Genomic DNA, 26,357 nt, shown 5'->3' with positions numbered 1-26,357 from the left:
GACGGGAGGGGAATGGAAACCGTCGCTCCAGTCATCCTTTTTTTGTCAATGTCACAGACGATTGCGCGCGCTCGTGCGTTGTACGAGTTCCAAGCAGCGAGTGATGTCGAGCTCGCTCTTCAGGTTTGCATCATTCCAACTCTTTTCTTGCTGTTCTAATTGAATGAGTTTGCGTTTCATTCAATGCTGAAGAAGAACAAAGAAAGAAGAAGAAATAAGTAGTGGACGATAAAATTGTAACCCTTTTAAAAAACAGACGTTAGCAACGAGGATTGGGAAATAGAACCTTGCCAACTTGCTGATCGTCAAAACACGAGCATGGAATTGAACACCAACGACAATACGCTCAGCAATACAAGACGAAGAAGAGGGGCGATGAAGAAGGCGAGTCGGAAGTCTGAGTGGGGGCAAACAAAGACCACAACTTGCTGCTGCGGAGAACACAGGACGACGACGGCGGGAAGGTGCTGGGTCTGCGTGGTGCACTTGAGGGGTGAGGGGGGGGGGGGTCTGACCTTGTGCTTGACTTGCGCCAGCGGGGCTTCCGTTGGAGCAGGACGGAGGGCGTTTGCGCTGGTGATGGGAATTGGGTGTTGTGTGACCAGAAGGTCTTGACCGTGTAGAACTCGAGCTGAACTCACTTCACTGACTCGCACTGGTTGTTGTTGTTGTTGTGGTTGTTGTTGCTATTGTTGGCAGCCTGGTGACATCATTCTGATTACGCGCATGGACGTCGGCGGCGGCTGGTGGGAAGGACGCGTCGCTGGCGAAGACACGCCGCTCGGACTCTTCCCAGAGCACTACGTTGAGCTGGTACCCCCAAACATTGAGCTGTCAGCGTCAGAAGGTTTGCATGGAAGGACCAAATAATTGAAATCAAACAAATGTTGTATGACTTGGATGATGACAGATTCCGCAGCCAACTCCGGCTCCAGTGAGCGGGCCGCCGAAATTGCCGGCGCGAAACCCGCCACCGCGCGGTCTTCCGGCGCCGTCTTCCCCGCCTGCAACGAGCGAGAGCTACGACTACGAGGCTGATATCGACGCTGCCGATGGCGAGGCCGATCCAGATGCAGAGTATCCCGAGGCGTCGAACGACGGTCCCGACGATGTGGAAGACGAGGCCGACGATTACCCGCCTGTGCCACCCGCAGACTATACTCGACCATCTGGAGACGAGTACGAGGATGACGACGACGAGGGCTCGGATTCGGGCTACAGTTTTAGCAACCAGGCTATGAGCACTAGCCCCGGTGCCGTCGGTCGCAAGAGCAGTTTCCGCGTCGGGTCTCCGACGCAAGAGAAGCCCTACCGTATCATTGTACGTGCGCGACGGAGCCCTGTTTTTTTTCTGGAGTTTTGCGTTTTTTGGTGACGTGTGGTTCAAGAGAGTAGGGCGGTCAGTGTGCCAGCAGCAAACCCATTTGATCGCTTGAATTGGTGTCGTGCAGGAGGGACCACGTTGGGAGCACACCTCATGGCCTGTTACAGTCATGGTCAGCAAGCCAGAGAAAAAGTCAAAGTACTCGGGCATGAAACAGTTCACGTCATACAACGTGACGTCTTCGGTTAGTGTTTCATTTCATGTGTTTGACTTGCGAGTCTTTGGAATTTCCATGCTCACACTGAGATTGCCACTTGCTAGTCCATGAAAACGTCCGTCAGTCGGCGCTACAAACACTTCAACTGGCTTCACAATCGGCTTGGAGAAACCTTCCCGAATGTCTCCATTCCGCCAATGCCCGAGAAGGTTCTGCAAGGTACCCAACTCTTGTCCTCCGTCCGTACAGCTTTGTCGGGCGCTGGAACTGTCTCACAGCGACTCACCTTCCCTTCCCCTCTCCCCTCCTGCAGCCAATTTCAAGTTTGACGAGCATTTCATCGAGAAGCGAAGGCGTGGTCTTGAGCGTTTCCTCAACCGCGTGGCCGCCCACCCTGTTCTCGGCACATCCAACGTCTTTCTACACTTTCTGACGGCAGCTGAAAAAGCGGTAGGTGGTTTTCTTTCGAGGTTGCGGACAATCATGAGTGTGCTTTTGTGGTTGACTTTTGACTTTTTGGTTTTCGTTCTTGCTCCGCGATTAACAGAACTGGAAGAGTGGCAAGCGAAGTGCCGAGAAGGAAGCTGGACGATCGTCTTTCATCGAGACGATGGAGTGTCCTCAAAACAACGTTCCTGACAACCGGTGCGTTTTGTTTTCTGATTTGAGTTGTATTTGTTTCCTTTTTTTCCGGAGTGCCTCTCTCACTCTTCTTGCCCTTCCTGTTCAATCGGTGTTCTCAAACGCAGGGTTATGATTGTTGAGCGATTCGCCAAGATGGCAAAAGCGATGGAAAAGAGCGTCACGTACCTCTCGTACACGACCGAGCATTTTCAAAATAAACGAGCCGGTAATGTGATTGAGAGGACGGCTTCGACTGGCCCCTTGGCTCCTGTGTGTCTGCTTCTCAACACGACCTTCTTTTTTCCTTTTTTTTTTGGTAAAAACCTGCCTCTGGAACAGAATTTCGCTCAGAATATGGCAAGCTCAGCTTTGCGTTGCGCAGAGTCGTCCTTCACGAAAAGGAGGCATCCGGCCCGAGCAGTCAGCCCGCACCGGTCGACCCTGTCAGCGGAGCTCCGACGTCCGAGAATCTCTGGTGTTGGCGAGACGACTGCGAGGCGTGTGCCCCGCTCATCAAGGGCATGGAGATGATGAGCATTGGCGTTGGCAAGATTTCGTCCACAATGGACTTGCAACGCCAAAACGACACCGTTCCGTTGATGGAATTCCTCAAGGATTATACGGGCATCTTGAAGACATTCCCTGTACGTTTGCGTTTTTTTTTTTTCGAGTTGTTGCAACTTTGAGCGTTTGGTGTTGGTTTGAAAAGTATGGGCGACTCCCGTGCGTCGTCTTCGCTGCGCAGTGCAGTGCAGCGGCCGAGTCGAGCTCTGGGTGCTTGTTTCTGAGATAGGGGTGTGCCTTTTGTCTCAGTATCGCCGAACGGAGCTGCGTGCACATTCCTACTTGCTCTTTTTTTTTTTTTTTTGTGAACTGACTTTTGCTGCAATGATTTTTCCGCCCTCTTCAGAGCTTGATCAAGGCACACGAGAATGCTGTTGATGCATACAACCAGGCACTCCTCAAAGAGAAGGAGTCTGTAAGTCACGTTGTCTTGGCCTTTGTTGTAGCAGCCATACCAGGCCCGTGACCCAACTTGAACCAACGACTCCATTTCCCCTTTTTGCCATCACCTCCGCCGCCCCTCTTTCCTCCTTTTGGGCGTTCTACTAGGGTGACACTATCTCCCAGCTCAAAAACAAGTGCGAGGCCATCAGCAACGTGACGCTGGCAGAGTTTGAGCACTTCCACTCGATGCGGCTGCAAGATTTCAAGGACATGATGGACAGTTTCATCCAGGAACAGGTGTTCTTCCATAAAAAAGTACGTGCCGAGCGCGACTCCATTCCAAATGGGGTGGATTGTAGGAATCTGAGCGCTGCGATACTCTCTCCAAATTTGGCCGTGGGAGAGAGGATGGGAGAAGTTTTTGTGTGAAAGGAAGCCCAAATCGAGCGAATAGGCCCGAGTGGCCAGCTTAGCTTGTCGCGTGTCAAATCAAATCGGTCGGCGATATACTGACTGTTTGGTTCCCCCCCCCCCTTTTTTTGCTTGGCGCAGGTCGCAGCGATGTGGGAGGAAATGCTTCCCTACTTTGGCGCCGTTGAAACGACCGACCGCGTTTGATTGCCGCTCCTCTTGTTTTGCATACCTGTGCGCGTTTTTTGGATATGCTTCTTGTTATTACGTTGAATAGACCTTTTGGATTGTAGGTGTCGTTCCGCGTGCCCCTGAGTTCTGATGCAGTTGATGGAAGGTTTGGGGAGGGTTAGGGCCCCAAAAAACGCGACCCATCCAAACTGCGCTGGTCGTTCGAGCGTTCTTGGTGTGTTGTTGTCTTAGTTGCTCGCATACTTTCCAACTTTGGCATTTGCGTGGGAGGGGGGCATATCGGGAACACAGCCGATTGGGTTATTTGTTTTGCGATTCCGACCTGCCACCACCCGCCGCCCCCCGATCATCTCCTACGCTCCTGATAATCCCGATATGCCCCTTTCTGGCATGCATTCACTGCTCACTCCACTTTTGTTTTTTGTATTTCGTTGTGTGACTTTTGGTTGTCCGACACTTATTCCTGCTGATACTCTTCGGCGTTGTTCTGAGGAGAGCAAAAGTTGAGGAAAAAGCTCAGTTCTGAAAATGCCAGTGATGGAAATGTCCAGCCAAGAAGCGGCCGCTGCGATCAAGATGAACGCTCGTGCAGCTCCGTTCGAAGCGCAGCCACCAAAGCAGACGCAGCACCTGCGCCAACGCTCTCGTCGGAGCGAGCGAGGCCCGATGGTCGAGGTGAATGTGTTTGAGCTGGCCTTCCGGCGCGAGGTTGTCCGGCAGCGACTTGCAGCGCAGCAGGAGCTTCTTCTCCGCGAGCAAGAGTTCTTCCAGCAGCAGCAACAGCAGCAGCAGCAGCAGCATCTACCGCAGCAACACCAACAACAGTATCGACTCCAGTTCGAGCTGCAGCAGCATCTTGAGCAACAACAACAACAAGAGCAACAACAGTGCGCGCCCGAGACGTCGAGAATGGAAACGCTCCCCTTGCACCAAACGGAAGCCGCGATCGCCTATGCGCAGTTTGGAATGCCACAAAAGTCGCTGGTTGAATTGCAGCAAGCCCATCTCGAACAGCAGCGACAGCAGCTGCAGCTGCAGCTGAAGAGGGAGCAAGCGCAAGAGCTTTTCGCTGCCCGCGCCGCTCTCCACGCCCAGCACCAGCACCAGCAACAGCAGCTGCACCAGCAGAGTCGTGCGGCCTACTACAATGCAAACAACAACGCCGGCATGCATCGCAATGCGTGGGGTGGTTCTGGCAGAGACGAAGCCGGCTGGGAGCAACAGGACGTCCAGAACGCCAACTTGAACGCGCATCCGCTTGTGCCGCCACCCTGCGACGACAACGACGACGAACACGACGACGGGTACGACGCCGAGGACGATGAACCGACTGGAATGGATGACGACGACCTTCCTCCACTCGATCCAAACTCGGTCGCGGGCCAGCGCGTCGCACTTGCTTCCGGTTGTCTTGTTGAGGTAAAAAGTTCAATTTTGCGGGAAATTTGCGCGGTTTTTTGTTTGTTTGTGAGTGTGTTGAATGTTTTCGCTGTCTTATGCTTTGGCTCACTTTGGACCGATCAACTGATACCGTGCGATTATTGCCATATTCCATCAAAATCCGTGTTGTTCTGATGCTCATCGATTGGTCGATCTCCCGGGCTGGGGTGTTGACAGCTTCAGCAATTCCTACTGTTGATGCTTGCCGTCTGGAATCGAAGCAGCCAATCTGGCGCCACTGATAACCCTGTATCGGCGATCGAGATTGCTGCAGCCGTCGAACATGACGCAGTCATGTCTGTTGTGCATTTGGCGGATCACTTGCCCGTGGAGTTCTCGATTAGTGGTATGCGTTGTTTGGGTTGTTTTTGGGTTTTGGTTTTTTTTTTTTAGTTTTGGGTTGGTTTTTCTAATGGCTTGATCTCTTGCAGCACCGAGCGCAATGCCTCTTGAAGATCTGGAAGCACTCGTGGCGCGTCATTTCCAATGTAAAGATGGATGAGTTGTTCTGGGCTCGAGCGGGATGGCAAATGTCGATTGTTTTGTTTTTGCTCCGATGTCGCTGACTTTTTTTTTTTTTGTGGCTTGCAGCATGCTCTGGAAATTCGGCAGTCGTAGCAATGCTCAACCAAATGAAAGCCGGGGCTCCTCGGCTGTTGCTTTCGACCCAGGGTAGTCACGTTGTATTGACGCTTCGCATTGCCAGTCCCAAGGTAATGTTTGTGCCGATACTTCATTGCTTGCCCCCCCCCCCTATCCCACTTCAGCCACTGACAAAACCCCTACCTCTCAGGCCTGCCAACTTGACTCGGAGGTCATTTACCGAGTGCCGCAGCAGACTCGAACGCTGCGTCAACAACACGACGACATTTGCACTGTGACGCGGATGGCACAGCTGTACTCTGTGTTTTCCAACACCACCGCTCCGAACGTCACCTGCACGGTACAAGTCTACCACGAGTTGGATGTGGCACACGCGGCATTCGTTGATCGCATTGGTAGGCGGGTTCTATTTGTGGTTTACCTTTTTTCTCGTTTCGAGTGGTAACTCAATAACCTTTCATTGCTGTTGCGCAGCGGTGCGAATCCAAGGCATCTTTGTCGGTGTAGTGGATCGGTCCCAAATGAATGAAAAGACACGCGTCCTGTTCAGCTGCTCTGAAGTCCCGCAAGGTATGCCCGATTTTGCCGCGAATGCGTGTCTGCGGAGATTGTCTCAATCGTACTGTGCAAATCAGGATCATTCGCACTTGTCGACGTTATCATTAGCAAGACCTTGGTCGAGTCGCTGGTGACCGCGTGCGGTATGAAAACCAGCATGAAAAACAAAGATTCAGTTTTGGAAGAAAAAAAAACAAAAACAAGGCTGACCCTTCGCGAAACTTTGCACGCAGATCTTCTTGGACTGCTTAAGAACCCGCTCAGCGCAGATCGAATTCTTGCACCTCAGATCGCGCCCGCTGCGGTGCGCGAAAGGTCGCGGCGTCGGATGAGCGATATTCCGCTGGGCGGACTCCCTTCATCCGTCAAAGCTCTTCCTCACTTTGTTCCCTCGATTGCCAATTCCATCAGCAACATTCTTCGGATGAGCAGTAAGGCGAATGTGACTTTATCCCTGCCAGACTGCTTTCTCAGACGACGCACATTCAACCAAACCAATGCACATTGTTTTTGTTTTCGTTTTTGTGTTTGTTTCGTTTTTGTGTTTGTGTGTTCCACAGGCAACCTGAACTTTCAGAACGACTGCAAGCAAGCACTGCAGGCTAATTCCTTCTTCAGCATTCCCGACAAGCTTCGTAGCGCGATGGACAATCTGCTGACAGTGCGTGGAACAAAGCGGCGTCAGTCGCGACGGGATAGCCGCACCCATGTTGGAGCAAAGTAAACAAACGACCAAGCTTGACAATGGCTCACGCCAAACTTGAGTGATGCTGAGATTTATTGATAAATTGTGTGTGATGTGACGCATATTGCATGAAAAAACAAGCATAACACCAAATGCCGCTTGTTGCTTATGCATGTTTAAGATTGTGAATGTACCAATTGATTTGCGTGCTCCATTCCGCCTTCAAGACACCGGCCAGCAGATCTTGGAAGGACCTCAGTGCATCAGCATCGTTTTGGTCGAGGAAAAGAGCAGATTTGACGTATGCAATGTCGTCTTCCGACCGTAGCTCTGGTAATCCAGAGCCAAGCATCTGCATTGCGCACATCCAAAACAGAACAGTGATATACAGAATCGTCACGTCAGTATGAAACGAAAAAAAACCTCCACCTATGGCACCCCAAAATTCTCAACGCAAACGTACCAGCAACAACAGGTTGATAAACAGGGCCGCATTCTGCCGCAAAATCATAAAAGCATGGCAGCTGTACACCTGGAACTTGGTGAACTGGCCATTGTCTTTGCCAGAGCCGCCCATGACATTGGCAAAGCCTGAGGTGAGAATGAACGGCGTGCGCTCGCGCTTGATGCCAAACTTGCGCTTAATATTGCCTAGAATGTGCCCAAAGTCAATGTGGAAGATGTGCCCGTCGCTCTTCAACATAATGTTGTCGTTGTGGCGATCACCAATGCCCAGCACATAGGTGGCGACGCAATAGCCTGCGCATGAGAGGGTAAAGTTGTCTACCGCAGCGATATAGTCCTCTTCGATCGGATTTTGCTGCCGGAGCCACACGGAAATGGTGTTTTCTTTGAAAACCGCCGCAGAGCCCGCGACGAGTTTTTGAATGGCGGAAAGGGTGGTGGCATCGCGAACGGCTTGGATCAGACCCACACCAGCGCCACTCACGTCCGTGGCAATGCAGTCGTACGTGATGAGGCGCAAGTCGAGATTGTTGGCCTTCCAGAGTCGATCCATCAGGCGGATGAGCTGCAAGGTGAGCATGTCCTGCCGAACATCATCACCGCACTTGAGCAGAGCATAGAAGGGCTGTGCAAACGGATTGGTGGTCTTGAATGACAGCCACAAGGGAAGCTTTTTCGAGTCGAGCACTTTGCACCCGGACACGTTGAGTCCACAAAACATTTTAAAGTCGGGCCCAGAGGCTTCCGCAGCTCCTGTCAAGGTAGCCGAGTTCCCAAGCGAAACAGACGAGGCAATATCAGCGGGCCGCGGCCGGCTAGACACAGAAGGCCGGTGCGATCCTCCCCCTCCTCGGGTGCTCGGAGTGCGAGTCACCGAGACGGACATTGCGCGAGACAGCACTGGCGAGTCTGGCATCTGCGCCGCGGCAAAGGTTTCTCCAAGGGTACGCTCGGTTGTAGCGATTGGAAGGCCGAACACGGGCGGGAGTCGCATCGCAGACAGCATGGCATGAAGAAGCGCGTGTCTCGAGGCCGCCTTGACATGTTTCACCGCTTGCGCGACGTACTCGAGTTCTGCGTGAACATCAACCTGGTGGACAAGGCGAAGGAGCCGATTTCGATCCAACAAGGCAATAAAGACCTCCAGCAGAAGCGAAAAGCGCTCGCGGAACGTGGGTAGTTTGGCTTCGGAGCGCAGATACCAAAACACCCGTTGGCCGATTCGGTCGTCGGACAAGGCACGCTCGAGCAAATGGCGCGCCAGCGGCGAATCATGGTAGTTTTCAAACTTGAGCGCTTGCACCAACTGCATCGAGTACTCGACAAACTCGCCGTCGCTCACGCGATGCAAACACGAGACGGCGAACGCGCGAACCGTGCTGTCCGGGAAAGCGCCACCAAGAAGGCGCAGCGCCGCGGTCGGGGACTGCAGCGTCGGTGTGCTGGAGATTTGCTGCATCGCAACGCGAGCTGCCGCCGAGTTGAGCCAATCAACTGCAATCAACTTGTCAATGACATCGTGATCGGTGCTCAACCTGCTGGATTCGGCGTTGCCAAGGCGCCTTCGCGCTGGGTCTTTTGAAGTAGCAGCTGTACTACTTGAAGGCAGAGGGGATGGGGACGACGACGGCACCTCCGAGTTGGTGTGTGGTTCGGGAGCAGCCACCGTGTCCGAAACTGTTGCAGCGTCCCCGTCGCACTCGTGGCTTTCCGAGCTATGGGACTCGCTGGGAAGGCTGGTGGTCGAGGCTTCCTTTTCGTCTTCACCCGAAGGCAATGATGATGTCTGCTGCAGCAGCAGCAATGCGTCAGCGCTATCGCTGTGCCGAAACGGTTTTGCCGCTGCTTCCTCAGCAGAGGTCGCAACCGATACCGTGCCACGTCGAATCGCAGGATGTGCGCGACGTTGTTTGCGAGCTTGCGAAGGAGAAGGAGGGTCTTTGGAGGACCAAGGATCAACGAAAAAGATTTTGTGGCTAAAGGCCTGAAGTGCGACATGCGCTGTCGCCGCCAGCGGCGACCGCGTGGTCGAGGTAGTGCCATAGAGAGACGGCTGCATGCCATCCCACAGCCGAACATGCAGCTGCCCTTGAGCAACGTTGGCCTCGCAGTCAACAAGTGCAATATTCGCCCAGGCCACCACTCGAGATGTTGTGGACAAGACCGGCGTGACGGTAGCCAGGCGGGGAACACCGCCGGCGGAGGTACTTGCGCTTGATGAGGAGAACGCGCTTGTTGATTGTGCAGCCATGTTGCTGTTGTTATTGGTCGCTGTCGCATCACCCGCGCTTGTTATACGGCTCGCAACGACAGCTGCCACTGTTGGTGCGCGTGGTGCCGAGACCAATGTGAGCTGGATGCGAGTGCCGCGAGGCACAGAATGGAGAGCCACGCCAAAGTCAATCTTGAAATTGTGAAAGAGAAGTCGGTCGGCAAACGCGGTGACTTTCTGCGCGGACGTGGCAAAGGCGGTTCCGGGCTGGTTGAGCAGAGTACTGCCATAGTAGAGCCTTGCTTCCATCCAAGCAAACGAGCCGACCAACGATGGGAAGGTGTCGCGGGGAGCCGGGAGGTCCACCGAGCCGATCGACAACGTGACGGTGTGTGCAATGTCGGATGAAAAGACGGACGGTGCGGCGACTGCGGCAGCATCCTCTGACGATTGCTGCTGCAGAGTCTGGTCGTCGGCGATGGACTGGATGGCAGAGTACAAGGACTCGCGGGCCCGGTTGCGGATGCTGTCGTTGACACGGCCGAGGCCGCAAAAGTACTGCAACAAATGTTCGCGACATACGCGTACTTCACGAGTTGGTGCGTCCAAACTCGCATCACCCGCTCCATTCACACTGGCCTCCGCAACCCCGCCTTCGTTTTCATGCGAGCGACTTGAACCGTGGATCATCATGCGCGTCATGCTTGCGACGCGCGCATGCCGTGAATGCGAGGAGAGCGCAGCGGTTTGGCCGTGCGTGGACGTTGACAGATGAGCAAAGTTCCGAGATGGACGAGATGCGAGGCCCCGTGCCTGCACGAGTGGGTCGTCAACCAAGTCGCTCGGATCGAGGCCGTGAAGCAACAAGAATTCGCTGACTAGAGGACTGTCCATCTGCCAACGCTGGAAACGCAGTACAGCGACCTGCTCTTGCGAGAGCTGGGGCACAACCGCCAGCGGATTGCCCAGTTGTTGCAGTAGTTGTTGCGAGTGCTGGAGAGCACCGGCCATCCCGTATTGTTGCTGCAGCCGCGCTGACAGCGTCGCCGCATCTCCAGCACGCGATAGCGTTAACAGTTGCTCAACAAGCGGCGACGTGACGTGCGGCACCATCATGAGGACTGGCGCAGGAGATTGTCCTGGCGGAGTAGTAGTGAGCGGCAATTTGTCGACAGACACCTTGTCCAAGGACAACTTGTCCAAGGAAAGCTTGTCAGTCTTGTCCAACGACCCAGAAGAAGCATCCATCCCAGATTCTTCGGCAGCTGCTGATGATGAGGGTTGGTCAAAAGGCTGTCCCGGAGAAGGCGATGACGATGGAAAGTAAAAGACAGAGTTGCTTGGCGACGAGCGCGGTCCCGTTTTCGACGCGGCCACATCTGCAATAGAGCCTGTCGAACTTGGCGAGGCTAGCGCACCGGCATTAAGTGCCTTGCTTGATCGTGGCAGCAGGCCAAACTTGCTCGCGGCATTGGCAAGCGCTGCGAATGGCGATTCTGCATCGGAGGCAGCGCCAGGTCCCGCACCGGCCAACGCAGCCGCCGCAGCCGCCTCGGACGCCGTCAGCAGTTGGCTGGCGACCGTAGCAACCTTCTGCAGTGTTGCGTTGAGCATGGCGAGGCGACGCGCGCGCTCGACTTCCAGTACAAACAACTCGCGACGAATCCGTGCAATCCTTGCGCGGTGCAGCGCTGCACGGGCACTGGGCAGACCGGCTGCGGCCAAGCGGCCCGTGGGCACTTCCAGCACGAGCGCATCGACGAGCAGCTCTTGGTCGGCCGACAGTCCCGTTGTGACATTGCGCTCTGGTTGTGTAAAAAGTGATTCAAAAACCGCGCGCGAAAGAGTATTGCAGTTTGAATGAGCAGATATGAGTCTCAATGCTTCACCAGCAACAACAATAAGCAAAGCAGCAAGCCAATCCAGAACGGAAGGACGCACGCGGGGCAGGGGTGGAAGACAGACCTGCGGTAGTGGTGGCCGCGTCGTGAGCTGAGCCGAATTGAGCAGCGTCATTGCGGGTGGTCGACTCGGCGGCGACGACGGCCGAATTTGCCCACACTCGCAAGTAGAGCACTAGTGGGACGGCGGTATCGACCGATCCCGAGCGGGGCCGCCGCGGCGGGGGCTTTGGCGCAGCAGCACCAGCTGAAGACGCGAGCATGCCAAACCCCGACGCTCACTTCGCAGCACTTTGAGCCCTGTTGAGCAGGGGAAAAAAACAATAACGAGTGTAAAACGAGGAGTGTTACGACGCACGCTTTTTTGTTTTTTGTTCAACACACACACACACACTAGTTTAACGACGAGAAGGACGAGGAGGAGAAGAGCAGGTTACTGGCATTTCAATTCAAACATCCCCAACTTCTTCACCCACATCCCCAACTTTCACCCACATCCAATCCCAACAACCTCAAGCTAATGGCGATACAATTGCAGTGGATGCGGTGATTGAAAAAAAAGTTTCAACATGAACAAAAAAACAAACTGGCACAAAATCATCAACAATTCAACCACAAGCAATCTCCAGAGACTCCGCACCGACAGGCAGCAAGGCAATTCAGAGGGTGGGTGGGGTGGGCGCGGTCGCAGTATCTGGTCGATCGCTTCTAGCGCGACAGATCAAAGAGAGAGAGAAAAAAAAGTAGACAAAACAAACTACGAAAACCGGAAAAAAAAAAAGAGCAAAAAGACTTTTAGCAGCCGCAGCCACCCTTGTCACCGCCAGCAGTGTCGCCGGTAATCTTGATCGGGTCGGGGAACTCGTTGTAGAGCACAGCTTCGCTCTCTTGCTGGAGGGCATTCTTGGCAATGGTCTGGAAAGCCTGCTCAACGTTAATTGACTCCTTGGCGGAGGTCTCAAAGTACGGAATGTTGTTCTTCTGTCCGCACCAAGCCTTGGCGCGCTTGTCAGAAACAGCTCGGTTCTCGAGATCGATCTTGTTACCAAGAACGACGAAAGGGAAGTTCTCGGGATCGCGGGGCGAGGCCTGGATCAGGAACTCATCACGCCAGCTGTCAAGGGTCTCGAAGGTCTTGGGGGTGGTGACATCGAAGCAAAGCACGCAGCAGTCAGCGCCACGGTAGAAAGCAACACCGAGGCTTTGGAATCGCTCTTGGCCGGCGGTATCCCAGATCTAAATGGGCAGAGTCGCAGACCAAGCAAAAATTGGCGACAAGTACAAGGATACAGAATGCAAGAGTGAGCAAAACAAGCGAGATACAGATGCGAGAAGAAGGAGAAGAAGGAGAAGAAGGAGAAGAAGAAGAAGAAGAAGAAGAAGAAGAAGAAGAAAAAGATCACGAAGAATGCAAGGAACGAAAAGTAGAGGCTCAGAATCCGAAAGACAAATGCTCTGCATTGCATTGCCGCGCGGCTGTTAAACGCGCAGCAGCACATAAGGAAATAGATCCGTATGTTTGTTTTCTTCTCATCAGGGCAACCCGAAGGGACAGCAACCAACCAACCGAAAAAAAAAGAAGGAAAAATCACTGAAGCAACAAGTGACGTCAACTTGGCGCTCACACCGCGTGACGATTTTTTTCAGCTGCCGTCATTGCAAGCCAGTCACAAAGCACCCACAAGGTGAAGTGGACCAGGAATGAAAGGGCGAAAGAGAGAATGGGCAAAGGGGGGAAAAGAAAACAGAAATAATGATTAAAAAAAAAAGCCAATGGGCTAGGGCATGTGACTGTGGAAAAATCAGGACAAAGAGGGGCTGCAGCCCCCACCTCGCATGGACAGTCAAGCCAAAGAGCCAATGAACTAGGCCCGAGGAACAAAGATAAACAAGACGAGAAGAACCAGAAAGAGAACCAGAAAAGCAAAAGAAACGAGAAGAAAAAAAAAAAAAAAAGAAGAAAAAAAAAAAAAAGAAGAGATTTTTGAAAAACACAATAGAAATGAAAAAAAAAAAAAAAAAAAAAAGCAAAGAAAAAGCAAAAGAAAGGGATAGCGACCACCACACGAGCAGCCAAAGACAGAGCGCCAAGAGGATGGACACATACCTGCATGGTAACAAGCTTGTCGTCGACCATGACCTCCTTGGTGAGGAAGTCAGCGCCAATGGTAGCCTTGTACTGATTGCTGAACTTCTTGTTGACGTACTGGTTCATGAGAGACGTCTTGCCGACGCTGCAGCATCACAAAGTGGTTTCGAATAGAGGTAGATGAAGGTGAACGAGGGCAGAGAGAGTGCAAGGTGGAGGGAAGATGAGCCTCGAGCGCAACAAAAAGTGAAGAAAAGCACTGCGCCTTTTTGGAAGAGGACGTTTTTTGTCGTACCCGCTGTCTCCGAGGATGATGACCTTGAGCAAAACCTTCTTGCGTGACGACATTGTGTTTATATGTTCTATAGAAGCAAGAGCAGAAGCAACGGGTGTGTGGAGTGGACCAGAGTGAGTGAAACAAGCCGAGGGAGGAAGGAAGGGAAAAAAAAAAAAAAAAAAAAGCATGTGAGGCAGAAAGGGAAGAAAATAAAAAATAATAATAAAAAAAATAAAAAATTGAAAAAAAAAAAGAGCCGTTTTGCTGTTCGAAGCTGGTTCGTTCGTGGAGTGCTTGCTGGAGAGCCAGCGAGTGGTCCGAGGAACGGTGAGCCAGCCGCTCACGTACGACGAGCACAAGGGGCATGCGACGAGGAGGGCGGGGAGAGACACGCAGCAATGTCGAGCGAAGAAGAAGAAGAAGAAAAAAAGAAAAAAAAAATCAACCGAAAAACAGACGCGCATGTGTCCGTTTGGACTGCAGTTTTCCGTGCTCTTCCTGCGTCCGCCGTCGTTGCTCAAGCTGAAACGACACAACAACAGAGGAAGCAAACGACACGAAGCAACGGGGAAGAGGTCGGAAAAGGCGAGCGTCTCGTCTCGTGCCGAAGCAAAGACGAAAGGAGAAAAAAAAAAAAAGGGACAAAAAAAATTAAAAAATTAAAAAAAGAAAATGCGCATGACTTTGGCTGACGCGCAAGGGACGCGCTGCTGCAGCAACAGGGCTCCGGCTGTCAGCAAGGGAGGGAGTACGAGACTAGAGCAAGAGAGAGAGCGCGCCGAGAGGGAAGGGAGAGGGGGAGGGGACAAAGGAGGACACGGCGACGGACAATACAAGCAGCAGAAAAAAAAAAAAAAAAAGCAGAAAAGAGGCGGGAAGCACACAAAATAAAAAACACAAAGGCAAAGAAAAAGATGATTCAAAGCGCAGAAAACAGTGCACTCGTTCGTATGAGATCGAAATAAAAGCGAAACAAAAACAATAGAAGATTTGTTGGTTGAACAAACAAAAACACAATTACAAAAAAAATGAAAACTGATTTTTTTTTTTCACTTTCATTTTTATTTTAACTGGACTTTTCTTCTTCTCAACCGAAGGACGAAGGACGAAAGACAACAAGTGGTGACTCCATGATGAAATGTGGTGACTCCATGGCGAAATTTTGCTCCAGGAGATGCTTTGAGGGAAAAGGGAGGCTGAAAGTTTGCCAAGTCGTGACGAGTGAAACGGACTCGTGGTTCACAGCAAAGCAAGAAGGCTCGAAAGGTAGGTGTCTTTGATGATCTCAGTTCTTTTTTTTATTTTATTTTTTATTTTATTTGTTCTGTTCAGAATGGTCAAGCTCGTTGCTGCTCTGGTTGGAACTGTGGCTCTGCTTGCGTTCGCTGCTGCGACTGCGTCTGCCTACCGCCCAGGCGGCTGCGAAGGTACAAACCACACATTTTTTTTGCAATCCCATGCTGGCGAGGGGATCCTTGCCTCGGCGCTTTGGCACAGCACATCGCAGCGCTCTGGGCGATCGAACCGCGCGTGGAAGGCGCTGATTCGTCCAGCTCAGCGTCACAATCTGCCGCTGGCCATTGCACCCCGATGCACAACCACATCAACACTCACAAGCTCAAGTCCACATTCGACAAGGGGGTCGAGCTTCAGCACGGGCAGTGGCAGTGCTCCCACAAACGGACTGCCTGTTGAACGATGATGGAACTTCATACAAGGAAGGGCTCACTGCGCATCATGCACTCACTTGACTTTACCACACTCTCCGTTGATTTTGTTTTGTGTCACAGTGTGCCTGAAGGCAGTGGAAACAATCCAGGCATCGTGCTCTGCCAAGGAGCTGACCGACATGAATGCGATTGAGGCCAAGACCCGCGAGTTCTGCGCGTCGGCCACTGGCAAGGACAACCGCTGGGTATGAGAGTCAATTTGCGCTTGTAATTGATTGATTGATTGATTGATTGGCGGATGGTGGTTGAGGGTTGGAGGTGGTGGTGCTGGTTGTTGGTTCGTTTGGACGAGCTTGCCCTTTCACCAGCTCACCTTGCTTGCTTGCGGGGATGCACCGTCGTTCACAGTGCTATTTCGTCGGCGGCACTGAAGACGCTGCCACTGGCCTGCTCCGTGAGGTGTCTCGCCCCATTTCACTCGGACTGCCCAAGGAGAAGGTTTGCGAGCGCCTTGAAAAGCGCGATCCTCAGATCTGCGATCTCAAATACGGTATGTCGCGTGTGGCGCATGCGCGTTCTGCTTTGTTCTGCTAAGCTTGTTTGCTGGTGATGAATGGCGATGTCTCACTTTGGTTGTATTCTTTGTGTTCTTCCACATTCCTGTTGTAGACAAGCCAATTGACCTGAACGCCATCGACGTCAACACTCTCCGAGTCCGCGAGCTCAAGAAGGTCGTCAACGATCTCAACCTCGACTGCAAGGGCTGTGCCGAGAAGGCCGACTTTGTCAAGCGCATCAACGATTACAAGAAGACGCTCAAGCCCGAGTTGTAGAGCAGTGCAGTGTCGGTTCTTCTCCCCACCTTTTTTTATTTTTTCCAGCAATACAAACCATCTTCTTCTCTATTAGTAGACTTTGCGGTATCGATCTCGGAACCTGCTGCCGGATGGACTGCCGTTATTGCATTTGGAAATCCCTGTCCTTTCCCCAAACCAATGGTCTCTGATTTCACCTTGCCATAACAATTCACTACCTTCTCCCGATTGCTCAGTCATCATACTTGTTATTCCATTCACCAACATGGCTGGCACCAACTCACTCAAGCACGCGCTCAAGTTTGTCAAGGACGTCAACGTGGTCTTCTCGCCCTGGAACATGAATGCCAAGCACGCTCGGTACACCTTTCACTTCCCCCCCCCACTCCAATAACCACAAGCTCAGTCAGCGCCCCCCTCGAGTGTGTTTTGGCCCCCTCCATTGGACGGAAGTCGGGCGCGCAAGATGGAGAGCGAGAGAAGCAGGCAGATCTCGCCTTTTTGCTGCAATCCCTTACTCTCTCTCCCCCCCCCTCGTCCTCTATCAACCCTATCTCAACGATGAGGGTCTGTGCGACTGTGTGTCAGAATCCTCCTACATGTGGCTGTGGTGTCCGAATGCTCATCATGTAACTCCCCTTCGCTCTTCGCCCTTGTTTCCACTCTTTCTGTTTCGTAGCCTGGTGCTCCAGCAGGTCGCTGCCAGCAAGGGTCAGGATCCAGCGCTCAAGACCAACGTTGCCGTCGTCAACGCACTGCAGAACCAGACAGCGCCTACTGTCAGCGTCGTGCTGTGTATGTGCATCTGTTGCCTCTGTCCCCTTCAATCGCCTTGTACGCACTCACTCACTTCCCATTGACCGCCACAACTCTTTTGTTTTTCGACTCCAGCGGACAACACCAAGTTGGAATTCAACTGCAACCGACAATCGGCAAAGGAGATCGTCGACACAATCACAAACAAGGCATTGGAGCTGGACATTGTGTCGGCATAGTGTGGTTTTGTGTGTTTTTGTCGTGGTCTCTTTGCTTATTTCCCCCCAAATGTACATTAGTCGTCAAGTCCAAGTCGCTATTTGAGGGGCCCCGTGGTTGTATTTGAGCGCACAACCAAGATCCAGCGCACAAAGAATCTCCTCAACCCAAAGCACCAGCAAAAGTTGAGAACGCCCCCGTTTGGCAGAACCGAGACCAACACTGGCTCACTGCGGCAAAAGAGGACGAGTCAACGGCGCTTGTTGCTGGGAATGTTGCTGTTTCCATCGACGGGTGTAGTCGCGGAACAGATTGTTGACGAACGTGTCGTCGGTCTGGCAAAGAGTGGTTTGGAAGAAAAGAAAAAAACACCCACACAAGAACAAATACGGTTGGCAAAGCGTCACAAGAAAACAACCAATCACCGCATCAGCAAGACAAAGCCAAACACAGCTTGTCGCCGCAGCTTACAGTCAGTTTGGAGATGAGAATTTGGCGAAGCTCGTCCTTGGTCAGCGGCTTTTTGGAACGGAATGGAGCGCCCGCAGCCTCGGCAGAGTTTCGGCGAGCGGCAGCTTGCAAGTCGAGCGGGGAGAGCAGCACATCCTCGGCGGGGTTGGGGGCTTCTGCCGTAGTGAGAGTTTTCAAAGCGCGGCCAAGAATGGTGCCAAGCAGATCGGCGGGGTCGCTGTTCGCATCGGTTTCAGAGATGCTATTGTTCACGCCGTTGATAGGTGTCGGCAAGATGCCACTTGCAGCAGCCGAGTTATCTGAAGGGAAGAGCTACGGCGAAAAACAGACAACAACGTGAGCTAAAAAATGTCGAAGCAAGCGTGCGGATGTCCACCATTCGACCAGAAATCAGAAACTCTCACCTGTCGCTGAACTGAGGTCTTGTCGGCGGCGGAAGGCTTGGCAGACGATGCCTGGAGGATTGCTGGATCTTCGAAAGAAGAGTCTGTTTCGAATCGCACGGAAAGGATGCTAGTGAGCGTTTGAGCACTGACTCCACCCCCCCCCCGATGACAATGAGCACAAGAACAAGAAAGCTTACGAGACTGAAGTTGTTGCTGAGGAATCGGCCCAGGAGGTCGAGGCTGAGCCGGTGAGGCAGGGTGTGGCAGAGCAGCCGCTGGATTGGCTCCTGCAAATGTCGACTGGGCACCGCTAGCAACTCGTTGCTGGCGTTGCCAAGAATGGAACAAGAGGGAGGGGGTGGGGTGGTCGGGGTCAATCACGAGGGAAAGCAAGGGACATAATGATCGTGCATAAGGAAAAAAAAAAAAAAAAAAAAAACGATGAGTCCAAAATATTCAACAACCACATTGTAAACCTGCGCGCACTTACTTGATGGTCTTGCGCTGCCTTTTTCATCATTTCCATCACATCTACTTTGGTACCAGCCGGAGGTGCTGCTGTATGACCGCCAGACGGAATCGGCGCAACTAGAGCGACTCCAGGAGCGGGCCCGTGGTAGGGAACGCCTGGTTGTGGCATCATTCCAGGCGCAGCAAAGTGACCGTGCATCATGCCCATCGTATTTTGAGGCACGTATGCCATCGGGTAGGGATTTGCACCAAAGCCTTGCACCATCGGCGGCCCGTTCATTGTTGGTGCGCCACCGCCATTCTGTTGGCCTGGGTGGTATGGATGAGCTGCTGGTGCTTGCGCGGGGGCCCTTTGAGCAGAGTTTTGGCTTCGAAAATGGGAGGGGGAAAGGTTGAAGCGAGTGAGAATGACTGAGAAGCTCAATACCAGATCACAGCGCTTCATCTACCTCATCAACAAGTTGCCAATCCGCTCACGCTCTTCCGGAGAGTAAAACCAAATACCATAGATTGCACCTGCAACAAGGATACAACAAGCAGCGACATGTGAGACCACACGCACATCGCAGCGCGTTCGGGTGCTGTTTTCGTTGTTTTTTGGTACCTGCCGCCTGTTGGAATTGGACGTCTGGAGTGACGTATTCGGTCACGTCGCTTGTGGCAGCCTGACGGTTCATGATGATGAAACCGAGCGATGGCGTACTTGATCTGCGTTTGTACAAGCACACACACCACCCATCCCCCAAAGCGTTAACTGGCGAGTGAGCCCCGAGCTCTGGGTGGCAGTCAAGGAAGGCCCCACACGACGAAACGCGTCTGCTAGCTTCCGTCCGAGCTCTGGGTGGCAGTCAAGGAAGGCCCCACACGACGAAACGCGTCTGCTAGAATAGCAGCAAGCAGAGACCATTCCAAACGAAGCACAAGTGAGGGGAGGCGAGGGCAGGGGAAGCCGACAGCAAGCACATCATCAGCTGCTGCTGCCAACGGACGACGCGAAACGAAACGAAACGCACCCATTGCTTGGTGGCCTGGTCAAACTCGTAGAGCGTCGCAGAGGTCGCCTTGTCCACAACGCGGGTGATGGTGTTGTCGCGGCGCTGGAGCACGGACAGCGTCATTGCCAGGCCACTGATCGGCGTTGACAGGGCAGCCATGTTTTGTGTCGACAAAGAAGAAGAACAAGTCACACAGACAAAAAAGAAAAAAAAAAAAAAAAAAAGGTGCTACGACAAAGTAACAAAGAGTGATAATGGAAATGGAGCACAAGAATGAAATCGTGAATGTCAATGTCAAGAAAAAAAAAAGGAAGGGGGTGGGGGGATCGAGTCGCGTCGAAATTAGCTCCACAAGGGCAAAATGCGCCACAGAAGAAAAGCAGAGCAGTCCAGCAGCAACCTGCAATGCGGCACCAGCACTTTTTGTTTCTTGACGCTGTACTTGAGGCAGGCTTGGATGGAGAATGATTGTTGATGGGGGTGGATAGGGTGGACAAGTTGTACGAAAATTCTGAGTTTGTATTTTCACTCCCAAATGTTTCGACCCCCCAACTATGCAGTGACGGTCAGCTTCAAGCTGGACACGTCAAAGCCGTCCCCGCAGTGCTCGGCAATCAACTGAATGAGCCGACGCTTCTTCTCCATGGCCCGATTTGACTCGAGCTCGTAGAGCGTGCAAAGGTTGAACACGATGCTTTCATGCAATCGAGTGCGCGGATTGGCCATCACAAAGTCCTCAAGCAGCTTGACCGCCTACAAATGCAAGACAAGGAGCCGGGGGCGGGGAGGGGGAGGGAAGGAACGGACAGTCAGCAAAGGAGCGAACAACCTCACCACACTCAAAATCACGACTCAATACAAACCTTTTTAAGATTGCCAGCATACAGCATGCAGGTTGCTTGGTTGTTTGCAGCGGTGGCATTGTTCGGATCGGCCAAAAGGGCCTCTGCAAAGAAGGCAGTCGCCTGCTCGTAGAGGCCAGTGCTCACACTCGTGAGAGCCTTGTTCATTGCCAACAAGCTCGCCGTGGCAGCGTCAATCACGTCTCCCGACCGCTCCTGAGCAACTTGCTCTGCGCGTGCAAAGTACGACTGAGCGCGTTCAATGTGCCCAATCTACTCGACATGCAGGAGTGTGAGGTTGGTCGAACATAGTGAGTCGAACGAACGAACTGCTGAGACAACGAAAACAACGACAAAGCAAGCCAAACCTGCAAGTGCACACGGCCGAGACCCGACAGCAGGTGATTGTTGGTGGGGTTTTTAGACAGCAAATGTTCGTACATTTGCGTGCCCAGAGTGTGATCCTAGGAGAGAGACGGGTCAAAGGCGACAAGTCAGGCAAAGAAAAAATGGCGAAATGTCGCCCGAGATCTGTCCCACATCAGCAACATCAACAACGCTTGCTCTACCTTCATCATCAACAAGTGGTTGGCAATGCAGTACTGCAGCTTGGTTTGTCGTTCACCCCACAGAGTCAAAGCAGCTGTTGAAACATACAGCAAATGGTTGGTTTTCGCGTGACCCCAAGCGTGCCAACCTCGCTACACAGCAGCTTGCGTTTACCTTGGACACGTGACGCCGCAAGCTTTTGTGCAATGCCATTCTCGTTCTTGCCAGACCGCAGATGGCTCATAACTTGAGTGCAAGTGTGATTCAAACTGTACAAGCGGTCTAGAGCCAGCTGTGGCTTGCCGACGTAATGTGGCAGTTGTGCGTGGATGACGCGGAGAGAAAATGGCACCAGCGATCCTGTTGTACGTACAAAACAAGGGATGAATGGTAAACTGTCAACCTCAAACCAACACCCAACAACAACCAAGCACATCAGGGATTCGTACCGGTCATGTCGGGATACGAGTCCGGATAGTAGTCGTAATACAAGTCAGGGCGATCGAGATCCCCAAACGTGTCCAGCTCCGCAGCAGCCTTTTCGTAGCGGCGAAGCTTCATGAGCGCAATCATCCGACACAGCCACATTTGCAGCGTCTTGTGCGTGTGAACTGCAGTGATGACGGACGCATCCTGGTCAAGTCGACCTTGGCCATGCGCCGAAAGAAAGCTGCCAGTGAGGTCGAGCAACGCATTCCAGCAGCCAGCCGCCTGCGAAGAATCAGAGCGCCCACAGTAGTAAAATTGAGTTGATTTTGCATCGAGAAAACCCGTCCATCCGCCATTTTGTCCCAAAACAAACAAAAAAGCAACAACAGCACGACTTCAGCGCATCCTACCATAAGCTGGCAAATTCCTTGCCGATCAAGCGGCACGTCGTCTGCGGTCAAAGTTTTGCGCTTGGCAGCTTGAGCTTCATCAAAGTGTCGCACCAGGAGCTCACGAACAGGGTCAGTCTGCGTTCCCAAACGACAAAGAAAACAAGCAAGCTCGTGTGTGAGACAAACACAAGCAAACAACAAAAGAGTTACTTTTGATTTCCGACAAACCAATCCGCAGAAAACAAGAAAAAAAATGACCGACCTGAAGTTCGTCAATGACAATACACGGGGAAGACTTCATCACTGGAAGCTTGGGTGCCTGCTCACGATCCCCGGTTGCGCGAACCGTCGCAAGAACACTGCGCGTGGGCTCCGGCACATACCACGCAATCTCCAAGCTGTTGACGTGCTCGTCCGGGTTGAGAGTCCATTCCGTCGCAATTGAGCCATCCGCCTCGACGGAAGTGGCAGCGGCAGCAGCACTCTCGACAGACGATGGCAACGCTGCATCGGCCGCAGCCGCCGCGGGGTCACTTGGCGACTTTCGAATCGTATCAGAGAGATCGGCTGCAGCCACTGCCGACGCAGCTGCTGGTGTCGCTCCTTGGCCAGCTGAAGAAGAAGGGTCGAGTCCACTTGGAGGGAGCGAGGGGGCATTTTCACCTGCAAGCGCGGCTTCGGCGTCTTGCTCCTCAGCCAGGACGAGCTCGGGCTCCACGGCAAGACCAAGATCGTTTGTCGTGGGCGCTTCAAATTGATCGACTGACTCGTCGTTCTGCAGCTGTTGACGCAACGCCATGCTATCCGCACCCTCGGCAGCAGCAGCAGCGACGACTGCGTCCGTCAACGCCGCGTCAGAGGACGACGCCATGAGCGCAAGTCCGCTCGATCCGGACACGGTGGACGAGTCTGACTGCGAGACAAGCAAGCCACCGCCGCCGTCAGCAGAGCTCGATACGGCAGGGGCGACGTCCGACGCAGAGACAATGGTGACATTCTCGTCGTCCATTCCGGCCTGGATGAGGATTGGCGGAATGACATGGCCATCCGGCGACTGTAACCCGGCATCCGCGTGTGAATGGTGATGCAAGTGACCATGGACGTGCTGGTGTGGCGCATCTTCAACAGGCTCTGCTTGTTGCGCTCGACTCGCACCAGCAACCGGGTCGACGTCCGCCAGCGACGATGAAGCAACACCTTGGTCCTCGCCGCCCAACGGCAGCATGCTCAGGCGGTTGCTGCGCGACATATCGTCGTCCAGCGGCAACGTCGTGTCCAGACTGACGGCCGTGGTCGGGTCGGCGAGAAGGCGGAGGCTTTCGTTCTGCTGCGGCTGCTGGTCTGCAGAGAGCTCGCTGCCCAGACCACCACCAGCAGCAGCAACAGCAGCAGCAGCAGCAGCGGCAGTGACAGAAGATGACGAGCCCGTGTGTGGGATGCCCGCGCTGCCAGGCGCAGACGAGTCGGCACGGTCGTCGTCGCTGACGAGCATCGAGTCTGGATGATCGTCCAGCGCCGCCGTTGGGGTCGTCGCCCCGGCGTCAAGGAGATGGTGGCCTGAAACGGTTGTTGACGAGTCGGACAGTGCGCCGGCAAACGCATCGAGCACGGCGGCGCTGGGCGAGTGCACAGTCACCTGAGCAGCTGCCTCAGAGGACGAGGACGAATCAGCAATCGCAGGCGGCTCAGATTGAGACTCGTCGTCAGACATTTGAGAGATGGAAGGACAAAGAAATAGAGTGAAACAAAAAGAGGGGAGGGGAGGGGTGGGGTGGGGAAATCAGAAATGGAAATGGAGAGTATTACAGTCGAATTGTGCTGTATTGAAAGTTCGGGCACATCGTATTGACCGGATCAATGCAGAACGAAAGTACACAAAAGCAAAAACAGCAAACACACAGAAGTAGACAAAGAGCATCCAGAGACCAGAGAGATATAGCTGGCGATCAAGCTGCGGCTGTCTACTCCGAAACCAAATCGCGTCCAACAATCACCTTCATGATCTCGTTGGTGCCTGTCACACCAAAAGCAACAACAAGTGAGTCAAGGGTGGGGCGAGTCCGGCTCCATTATTGGTGCCTGTTCCACGACTCGCAGTCCCAAACACATGATTGACAAGATCAGAAACCATCACCAAAATTCTTCTCCGCTCACCTTCAAGAATTTGGTGAACGCGAAGGTCGCGGACAAACTGCTGGACCTTGTAGTCCCTGAGATAACCGTAGCCGCCGTGCAGTTGTAATGCCTGGTTGCAAATCTGTCCCAGAGAGGCGAGTTTGGCAAGTGAGTGACACAAAGCAGAAACACTACTGCAATCTGCAACCTACATCAAAGCATGTGTCGGTCGCAAAGAGCTTGGCCATGGCGCACAGGGAGGCCGCTGCGGGATGCTTTGAATCCATTGCCTGCGCTGCTTGACGAACCATCAACCGAGACGCCTGAAGGCCCGTTGCCATTTCCGCCAACTTGAATTGCGAGTTCTGGAAGAGAAAGCGCAACCAAGATGAGAGCGCGAGGAGAAAATTAGCAAGAGCAAGAGCAGTGTTCAAAGAAGCGCAACAAAGCACCAGGCACAAACGACAAAACAAAAAAAAAAATCTACAAAACACAAAGCGAATCTACTTCACTCACCTGCAAGCTGGCAAGGCTCTTGCCGAACTGCTTGCGAACAAGAAGATGCTCACGCGCAATAGACAAAGCCTCCTGGGCGCCGCCAAGACTGCATGCACCTGCAGAACAACAATCGAAAACAAGAGCGCACGAAAAGTCAGCGTCTCTTCACTTCAGTGCTGTCGACATCTCGAAACGAAGTGACTCACTAATATTGACACGACCACCATTGAGAGCCTGCATGGCGATGGAGAAGCCTTCGCCTTCCTTTCCAACGCGGTTGGCGATCGGGACCTTGACATCCTCGAAAATGACTTGGCGCGTTGGCGAGCTGTTCCATCCGAGCTGTATCGAGGTGAAGAGAGTGCCAATGTCAGTACTGTTGCACAAGAATCGCACGTGCGAAACGTCAACATCAGCCAACGTCTAACGGCCGGCAGTACCTTGCGCTCCTTCTGTCCGAAGCTGAGGCCGGGCGTCCCCTTCTCAACAAGCACGCAGGAAATACCCTTAGCCCCTGAAAAAAGGACCATTGCAATAACAGAAAGTTCACTGTAAGCCACAAACAGGCCATCGCTCGTCATTCAGGTTGGAAGAATGGAGGCACACAAACCTGGTCCACCGGTACGGCACATGACCATGTAGACGTCGTGCTCGCCACCGCCAGAAATGAACGACTGCCAATGCAACACAAACAAAATATAAGGATCAAGCAACGCTCGTTGGGTCACGCACGGAACAATGCTTTGTACTTTGGTGCCGTTCAGGACGTAGAAATCTCCCTCACGCTTGGCGGAGGTGACAAGGCTTGCAGCATCGCTTCCAGCTCCAGGCTCAGTCAAGCAGTACGAGGCAAATCGCTACCACAGGAACATCAAACAGACATGAGGAATATGGACGATTTGGGGGGGGGCAAGTGGGGAGCAAACTCGCACAAGACATAAATCTCACCTCGCCGTTCGCCAGCGAAGGGATGTACTTTTCGCGCTGTTCGACAGATGCAAACGAATCGATGGCATACACGACCATGCTGCCATGTACATACGCACCGCAGCAAAGAAAATCAACAATGGAGAATATTGTCAACACCACAACAAAAAAAATTTCTCAGACAATCTGCGTGGTTCCAATCTCCAATCTTACTTGTGGATGGACAGAAGAGCAGACGTCGATACGCAACCCGTCGAAAGCGCTTCAAAGATGACAGTGCCGTCCATGCGCGACAATCCCGTGCCTCCAAAGTCCGGGTTGCAGTAGATTGCTGTTTGCAGTTGCATCAGAATTGTGAGCGATTTGGGGTTTTGGCCGCTTCTCACCAAAAACAAAAAACCCCACTTACCGCCAAATCCAAGCTTTGCAGCTGCGCGCATTGTCTCTGCGGGGTAGATCTCCTTGGCGTCCCACTCGAGCATGTTCGGGGCCATCTCGGTCTTTGCAAAGTTGAGTGCCATGCGCTGGATTTCCAGCTGCTCTTCCGTCAGACCGATGCTGGCTGCAAAGTCAGATTCAGATCAAACCAATCCATACACAATGATCACACCAAAGCAGTGAGTGGAAGCGGGGACGCGAGGAGGCGCGTGTTGGCTCCGTGACCAGGTTGAGTCGTGACTCCAATCCAGCCCAGCCCTGCCCTGCCTAGTCAGTCAAATCCTCAATAATCATACCATCGACAGCTTGCATGCTCATGGCACGCACACCGGCAGAGGCAGCGGCGCGGGGGCGACAGAGCGCGGACGAAAGCGCCGAAACGCGGCTGCTCAGAGCACTGGAGCGAATGGAAAACATGACTGGCTTTGCTCAGAACCA

General features: G+C 53.1%; 9 protein-coding genes across 10 annotated transcripts; 4 read left to right on the top strand and 5 right to left on the bottom strand.

The window, feature by feature from the left end:
• Positions 1 to 35: 35 nt before the first annotated feature.
• CAOG_03761 (hypothetical protein) lies at positions 36 to 3,816 on the top strand. The gene is made up of 12 exons (XM_004363432.2): positions 36 to 123; positions 700 to 813; positions 911 to 1,321; positions 1,452 to 1,568; positions 1,646 to 1,760; positions 1,855 to 1,991; positions 2,089 to 2,186; positions 2,291 to 2,391; positions 2,505 to 2,809; positions 3,076 to 3,144; positions 3,279 to 3,428; positions 3,666 to 3,816. Exons 1-12 carry the CDS (start codon positions 49 to 51, stop codon positions 3,729 to 3,731), a joined length of 1,758 nt encoding a protein of 585 aa, XP_004363489.1. The 5' UTR covers positions 36 to 48; the 3' UTR covers positions 3,732 to 3,816.
• Positions 3,817 to 4,109: 293 nt separating this feature from the next.
• On the top strand, positions 4,110 to 7,216 carry CAOG_03760 (hypothetical protein). The gene is made up of 9 exons (XM_004363431.2): positions 4,110 to 5,135; positions 5,334 to 5,502; positions 5,588 to 5,644; positions 5,748 to 5,869; positions 5,950 to 6,154; positions 6,234 to 6,329; positions 6,395 to 6,460; positions 6,551 to 6,748; positions 6,878 to 7,216. Exons 1-9 carry the CDS (start codon positions 4,245 to 4,247, stop codon positions 7,039 to 7,041), a joined length of 1,968 nt encoding a protein of 655 aa, XP_004363488.1. The 5' UTR covers positions 4,110 to 4,244; the 3' UTR covers positions 7,042 to 7,216.
• On the bottom strand, positions 7,079 to 11,911 carry CAOG_03759 (phosphoinositide-3-kinase). The gene is made up of 3 exons (XM_004363430.2): positions 11,621 to 11,911; positions 7,466 to 11,484; positions 7,079 to 7,354 (listed from the first exon to the last, which is right to left on the bottom strand). The coding sequence occupies exons 1-3, from the start codon at positions 11,841 to 11,843 to the stop codon at positions 7,169 to 7,171; spliced, it is 4,428 nt and encodes a 1,475-aa protein (XP_004363487.2). The 5' UTR covers positions 11,844 to 11,911; the 3' UTR covers positions 7,079 to 7,168.
• A 217-nt stretch (positions 11,912 to 12,128) lies between these two features.
• On the bottom strand, positions 12,129 to 14,977 carry CAOG_03758. Of its 2 annotated transcripts, XM_011272017.1 has the most exons (4): positions 14,968 to 14,977; positions 13,965 to 14,031; positions 13,688 to 13,814; positions 12,129 to 12,816 (listed from the first exon to the last, which is right to left on the bottom strand). In XM_011272017.1, exons 2-4 carry the CDS (start codon positions 14,015 to 14,017, stop codon positions 12,376 to 12,378), a joined length of 621 nt encoding a protein of 206 aa, XP_011270319.1. In that variant the 5' UTR covers positions 14,018 to 14,031; positions 14,968 to 14,977; the 3' UTR covers positions 12,129 to 12,375. The 2 variants fall into 2 exon arrangements, with proteins under 2 accessions (XP_011270319.1, XP_004363486.1); XM_004363429.2 differs by lacking the exon at positions 14,968 to 14,977 and having other exon boundaries at positions 13,965 to 14,078.
• A 252-nt stretch (positions 14,978 to 15,229) lies between these two features.
• CAOG_03757 (hypothetical protein) lies at positions 15,230 to 16,521 on the top strand. The gene is made up of 4 exons (XM_004363428.2): positions 15,230 to 15,373; positions 15,737 to 15,861; positions 16,025 to 16,166; positions 16,286 to 16,521. The coding sequence occupies exons 1-4, from the start codon at positions 15,280 to 15,282 to the stop codon at positions 16,447 to 16,449; spliced, it is 525 nt and encodes a 174-aa protein (XP_004363485.1). The 5' UTR covers positions 15,230 to 15,279; the 3' UTR covers positions 16,450 to 16,521.
• Positions 16,522 to 16,674: 153 nt separating this feature from the next.
• On the top strand, positions 16,675 to 17,499 carry CAOG_03756 (hypothetical protein). The gene is made up of 3 exons (XM_004363427.2): positions 16,675 to 16,791; positions 17,111 to 17,226; positions 17,323 to 17,499. Exons 1-3 carry the CDS (start codon positions 16,697 to 16,699, stop codon positions 17,424 to 17,426), a joined length of 315 nt encoding a protein of 104 aa, XP_004363484.1. The 5' UTR covers positions 16,675 to 16,696; the 3' UTR covers positions 17,427 to 17,499.
• A 134-nt stretch (positions 17,500 to 17,633) lies between these two features.
• On the bottom strand, positions 17,634 to 19,888 carry CAOG_03755 (hypothetical protein; the record flags this gene model as incomplete). Its single annotated transcript, XM_004363426.2, has 8 exons — positions 17,634 to 17,741; positions 17,878 to 18,189; positions 18,282 to 18,364; positions 18,461 to 18,587; positions 18,754 to 19,102; positions 19,184 to 19,250; positions 19,339 to 19,399; positions 19,748 to 19,888. The coding sequence occupies 8 exons, from the start codon at positions 19,886 to 19,888 to the stop codon at positions 17,634 to 17,636; spliced, it is 1,248 nt and encodes a 415-aa protein (XP_004363483.2).
• Positions 19,889 to 20,218: 330 nt separating this feature from the next.
• Positions 20,219 to 23,666, bottom strand: CAOG_03754 (hypothetical protein). Its single transcript, XM_004363425.2, has 8 exons — positions 22,204 to 23,666; positions 21,960 to 22,076; positions 21,570 to 21,831; positions 21,295 to 21,480; positions 21,141 to 21,214; positions 20,940 to 21,035; positions 20,593 to 20,844; positions 20,219 to 20,482 (listed from the first exon to the last, which is right to left on the bottom strand). Exons 1-8 carry the CDS (start codon positions 23,650 to 23,652, stop codon positions 20,282 to 20,284), a joined length of 2,637 nt encoding a protein of 878 aa, XP_004363482.1. The 5' UTR covers positions 23,653 to 23,666; the 3' UTR covers positions 20,219 to 20,281.
• Positions 23,667 to 23,746: 80 nt separating this feature from the next.
• Positions 23,747 to 26,336, bottom strand: CAOG_03753 (acyl-CoA dehydrogenase; the record flags this gene model as incomplete). The annotated part of the gene is made up of 12 exons (XM_004363424.2): positions 23,747 to 23,955; positions 24,096 to 24,198; positions 24,269 to 24,421; positions 24,573 to 24,670; positions 24,761 to 24,896; positions 24,995 to 25,068; positions 25,165 to 25,228; positions 25,304 to 25,411; positions 25,503 to 25,581; positions 25,695 to 25,812; positions 25,891 to 26,043; positions 26,216 to 26,336. 12 exons carry the CDS (start codon positions 26,334 to 26,336, stop codon positions 23,903 to 23,905), a joined length of 1,260 nt encoding a protein of 419 aa, XP_004363481.1. The 3' UTR covers positions 23,747 to 23,902.
• Between the last annotated feature and the right edge of the window lie 21 nt (positions 26,337 to 26,357).

Source organism: Capsaspora owczarzaki, assembly GCF_000151315.2.
Source record: "Capsaspora owczarzaki ATCC 30864 unplaced genomic scaffold supercont2.5, whole genome shotgun sequence".
NCBI classification, from domain to species: domain Eukaryota; class Filasterea; order Ministeriida; family Capsasporidae; genus Capsaspora; species Capsaspora owczarzaki.
Note: the sequence above shows the minus strand (reverse complement) of the source record. Positions and strands in the feature narration are given on the sequence as shown.

What these genes read in the sequence shown, in the direction of transcription:
- CAOG_03761 (XM_004363432.2), top strand. Translation starts at nt 49, where the DNA reads ATGTCACAGACGATTGCGCGCGCTCGTGCGTTGTACGAGTTCCAAGCA. An exon ending in AACAACGTTCCTGACAACCG is followed by an intron (nt 2,187 to 2,290) that starts GTGCGTTTTGTT and finishes TCTCAAACGCAG; the next exon opens with GGTTATGATTGTTGAGCGAT. An exon ending in TCCTCAAAGAGAAGGAGTCT is followed by an intron (nt 3,145 to 3,278) that starts GTAAGTCACGTT and finishes GCGTTCTACTAG; the next exon opens with GGTGACACTATCTCCCAGCT.
- CAOG_03760 (XM_004363431.2), top strand. Translation starts at nt 4,245, where the DNA reads ATGCCAGTGATGGAAATGTCCAGCCAAGAAGCGGCCGCTGCGATCAAG. An exon ending in CGTGGCGCGTCATTTCCAAT is followed by an intron (nt 5,645 to 5,747) that starts GTAAAGATGGAT and finishes TGTGGCTTGCAG; the next exon opens with CATGCTCTGGAAATTCGGCA. An exon ending in GTCGCTGGTGACCGCGTGCG is followed by an intron (nt 6,461 to 6,550) that starts GTATGAAAACCA and finishes CTTTGCACGCAG; the next exon opens with ATCTTCTTGGACTGCTTAAG.
- CAOG_03759 (XM_004363430.2), bottom strand. Translation starts at nt 11,843, where the DNA reads ATGCTCGCGTCTTCAGCTGGTGCTGCTGCGCCAAAGCCCCCGCCGCGG. An exon ending in GTCTTCCACCCCTGCCCCGC is followed by an intron (nt 11,485 to 11,620) that starts GTGCGTCCTTCC and finishes TTACACAACCAG; the next exon opens with AGCGCAATGTCACAACGGGA. An exon ending in TTATCAACCTGTTGTTGCTG is followed by an intron (nt 7,355 to 7,465) that starts GTACGTTTGCGT and finishes TGCGCAATGCAG; the next exon opens with ATGCTTGGCTCTGGATTACC.
- CAOG_03758 (XM_011272017.1), bottom strand. Translation starts at nt 14,017, where the DNA reads ATGTCGTCACGCAAGAAGGTTTTGCTCAAGGTCATCATCCTCGGAGAC. An exon ending in ATCATCCTCGGAGACAGCGG is followed by an intron (nt 13,815 to 13,964) that starts GTACGACAAAAA and finishes GTGATGCTGCAG; the next exon opens with CGTCGGCAAGACGTCTCTCA. An exon ending in ACAAGCTTGTTACCATGCAG is followed by an intron (nt 12,817 to 13,687) that starts GTATGTGTCCAT and finishes CTGCCCATTTAG; the next exon opens with ATCTGGGATACCGCCGGCCA.
- CAOG_03757 (XM_004363428.2), top strand. Translation starts at nt 15,280, where the DNA reads ATGGTCAAGCTCGTTGCTGCTCTGGTTGGAACTGTGGCTCTGCTTGCG. An exon ending in CTGGCAAGGACAACCGCTGG is followed by an intron (nt 15,862 to 16,024) that starts GTATGAGAGTCA and finishes CGTCGTTCACAG; the next exon opens with TGCTATTTCGTCGGCGGCAC. An exon ending in GATCTGCGATCTCAAATACG is followed by an intron (nt 16,167 to 16,285) that starts GTATGTCGCGTG and finishes TTCCTGTTGTAG; the next exon opens with ACAAGCCAATTGACCTGAAC.
- CAOG_03756 (XM_004363427.2), top strand. Translation starts at nt 16,697, where the DNA reads ATGGCTGGCACCAACTCACTCAAGCACGCGCTCAAGTTTGTCAAGGAC. An exon ending in ATGAATGCCAAGCACGCTCG is followed by an intron (nt 16,792 to 17,110) that starts GTACACCTTTCA and finishes TCTGTTTCGTAG; the next exon opens with CCTGGTGCTCCAGCAGGTCG. An exon ending in TACTGTCAGCGTCGTGCTGT is followed by an intron (nt 17,227 to 17,322) that starts GTATGTGCATCT and finishes TTTCGACTCCAG; the next exon opens with CGGACAACACCAAGTTGGAA.
- CAOG_03754 (XM_004363425.2), bottom strand. Translation starts at nt 23,652, where the DNA reads ATGTCTGACGACGAGTCTCAATCTGAGCCGCCTGCGATTGCTGATTCG. An exon ending in ACCACTTGTTGATGATGAAG is followed by an intron (nt 21,036 to 21,140) that starts GTAGAGCAAGCG and finishes TCTCTCTCCTAG; the next exon opens with GATCACACTCTGGGCACGCA. An exon ending in TCGGCCGTGTGCACTTGCAG is followed by an intron (nt 20,845 to 20,939) that starts GTTTGGCTTGCT and finishes CATGTCGAGTAG; the next exon opens with ATTGGGCACATTGAACGCGC.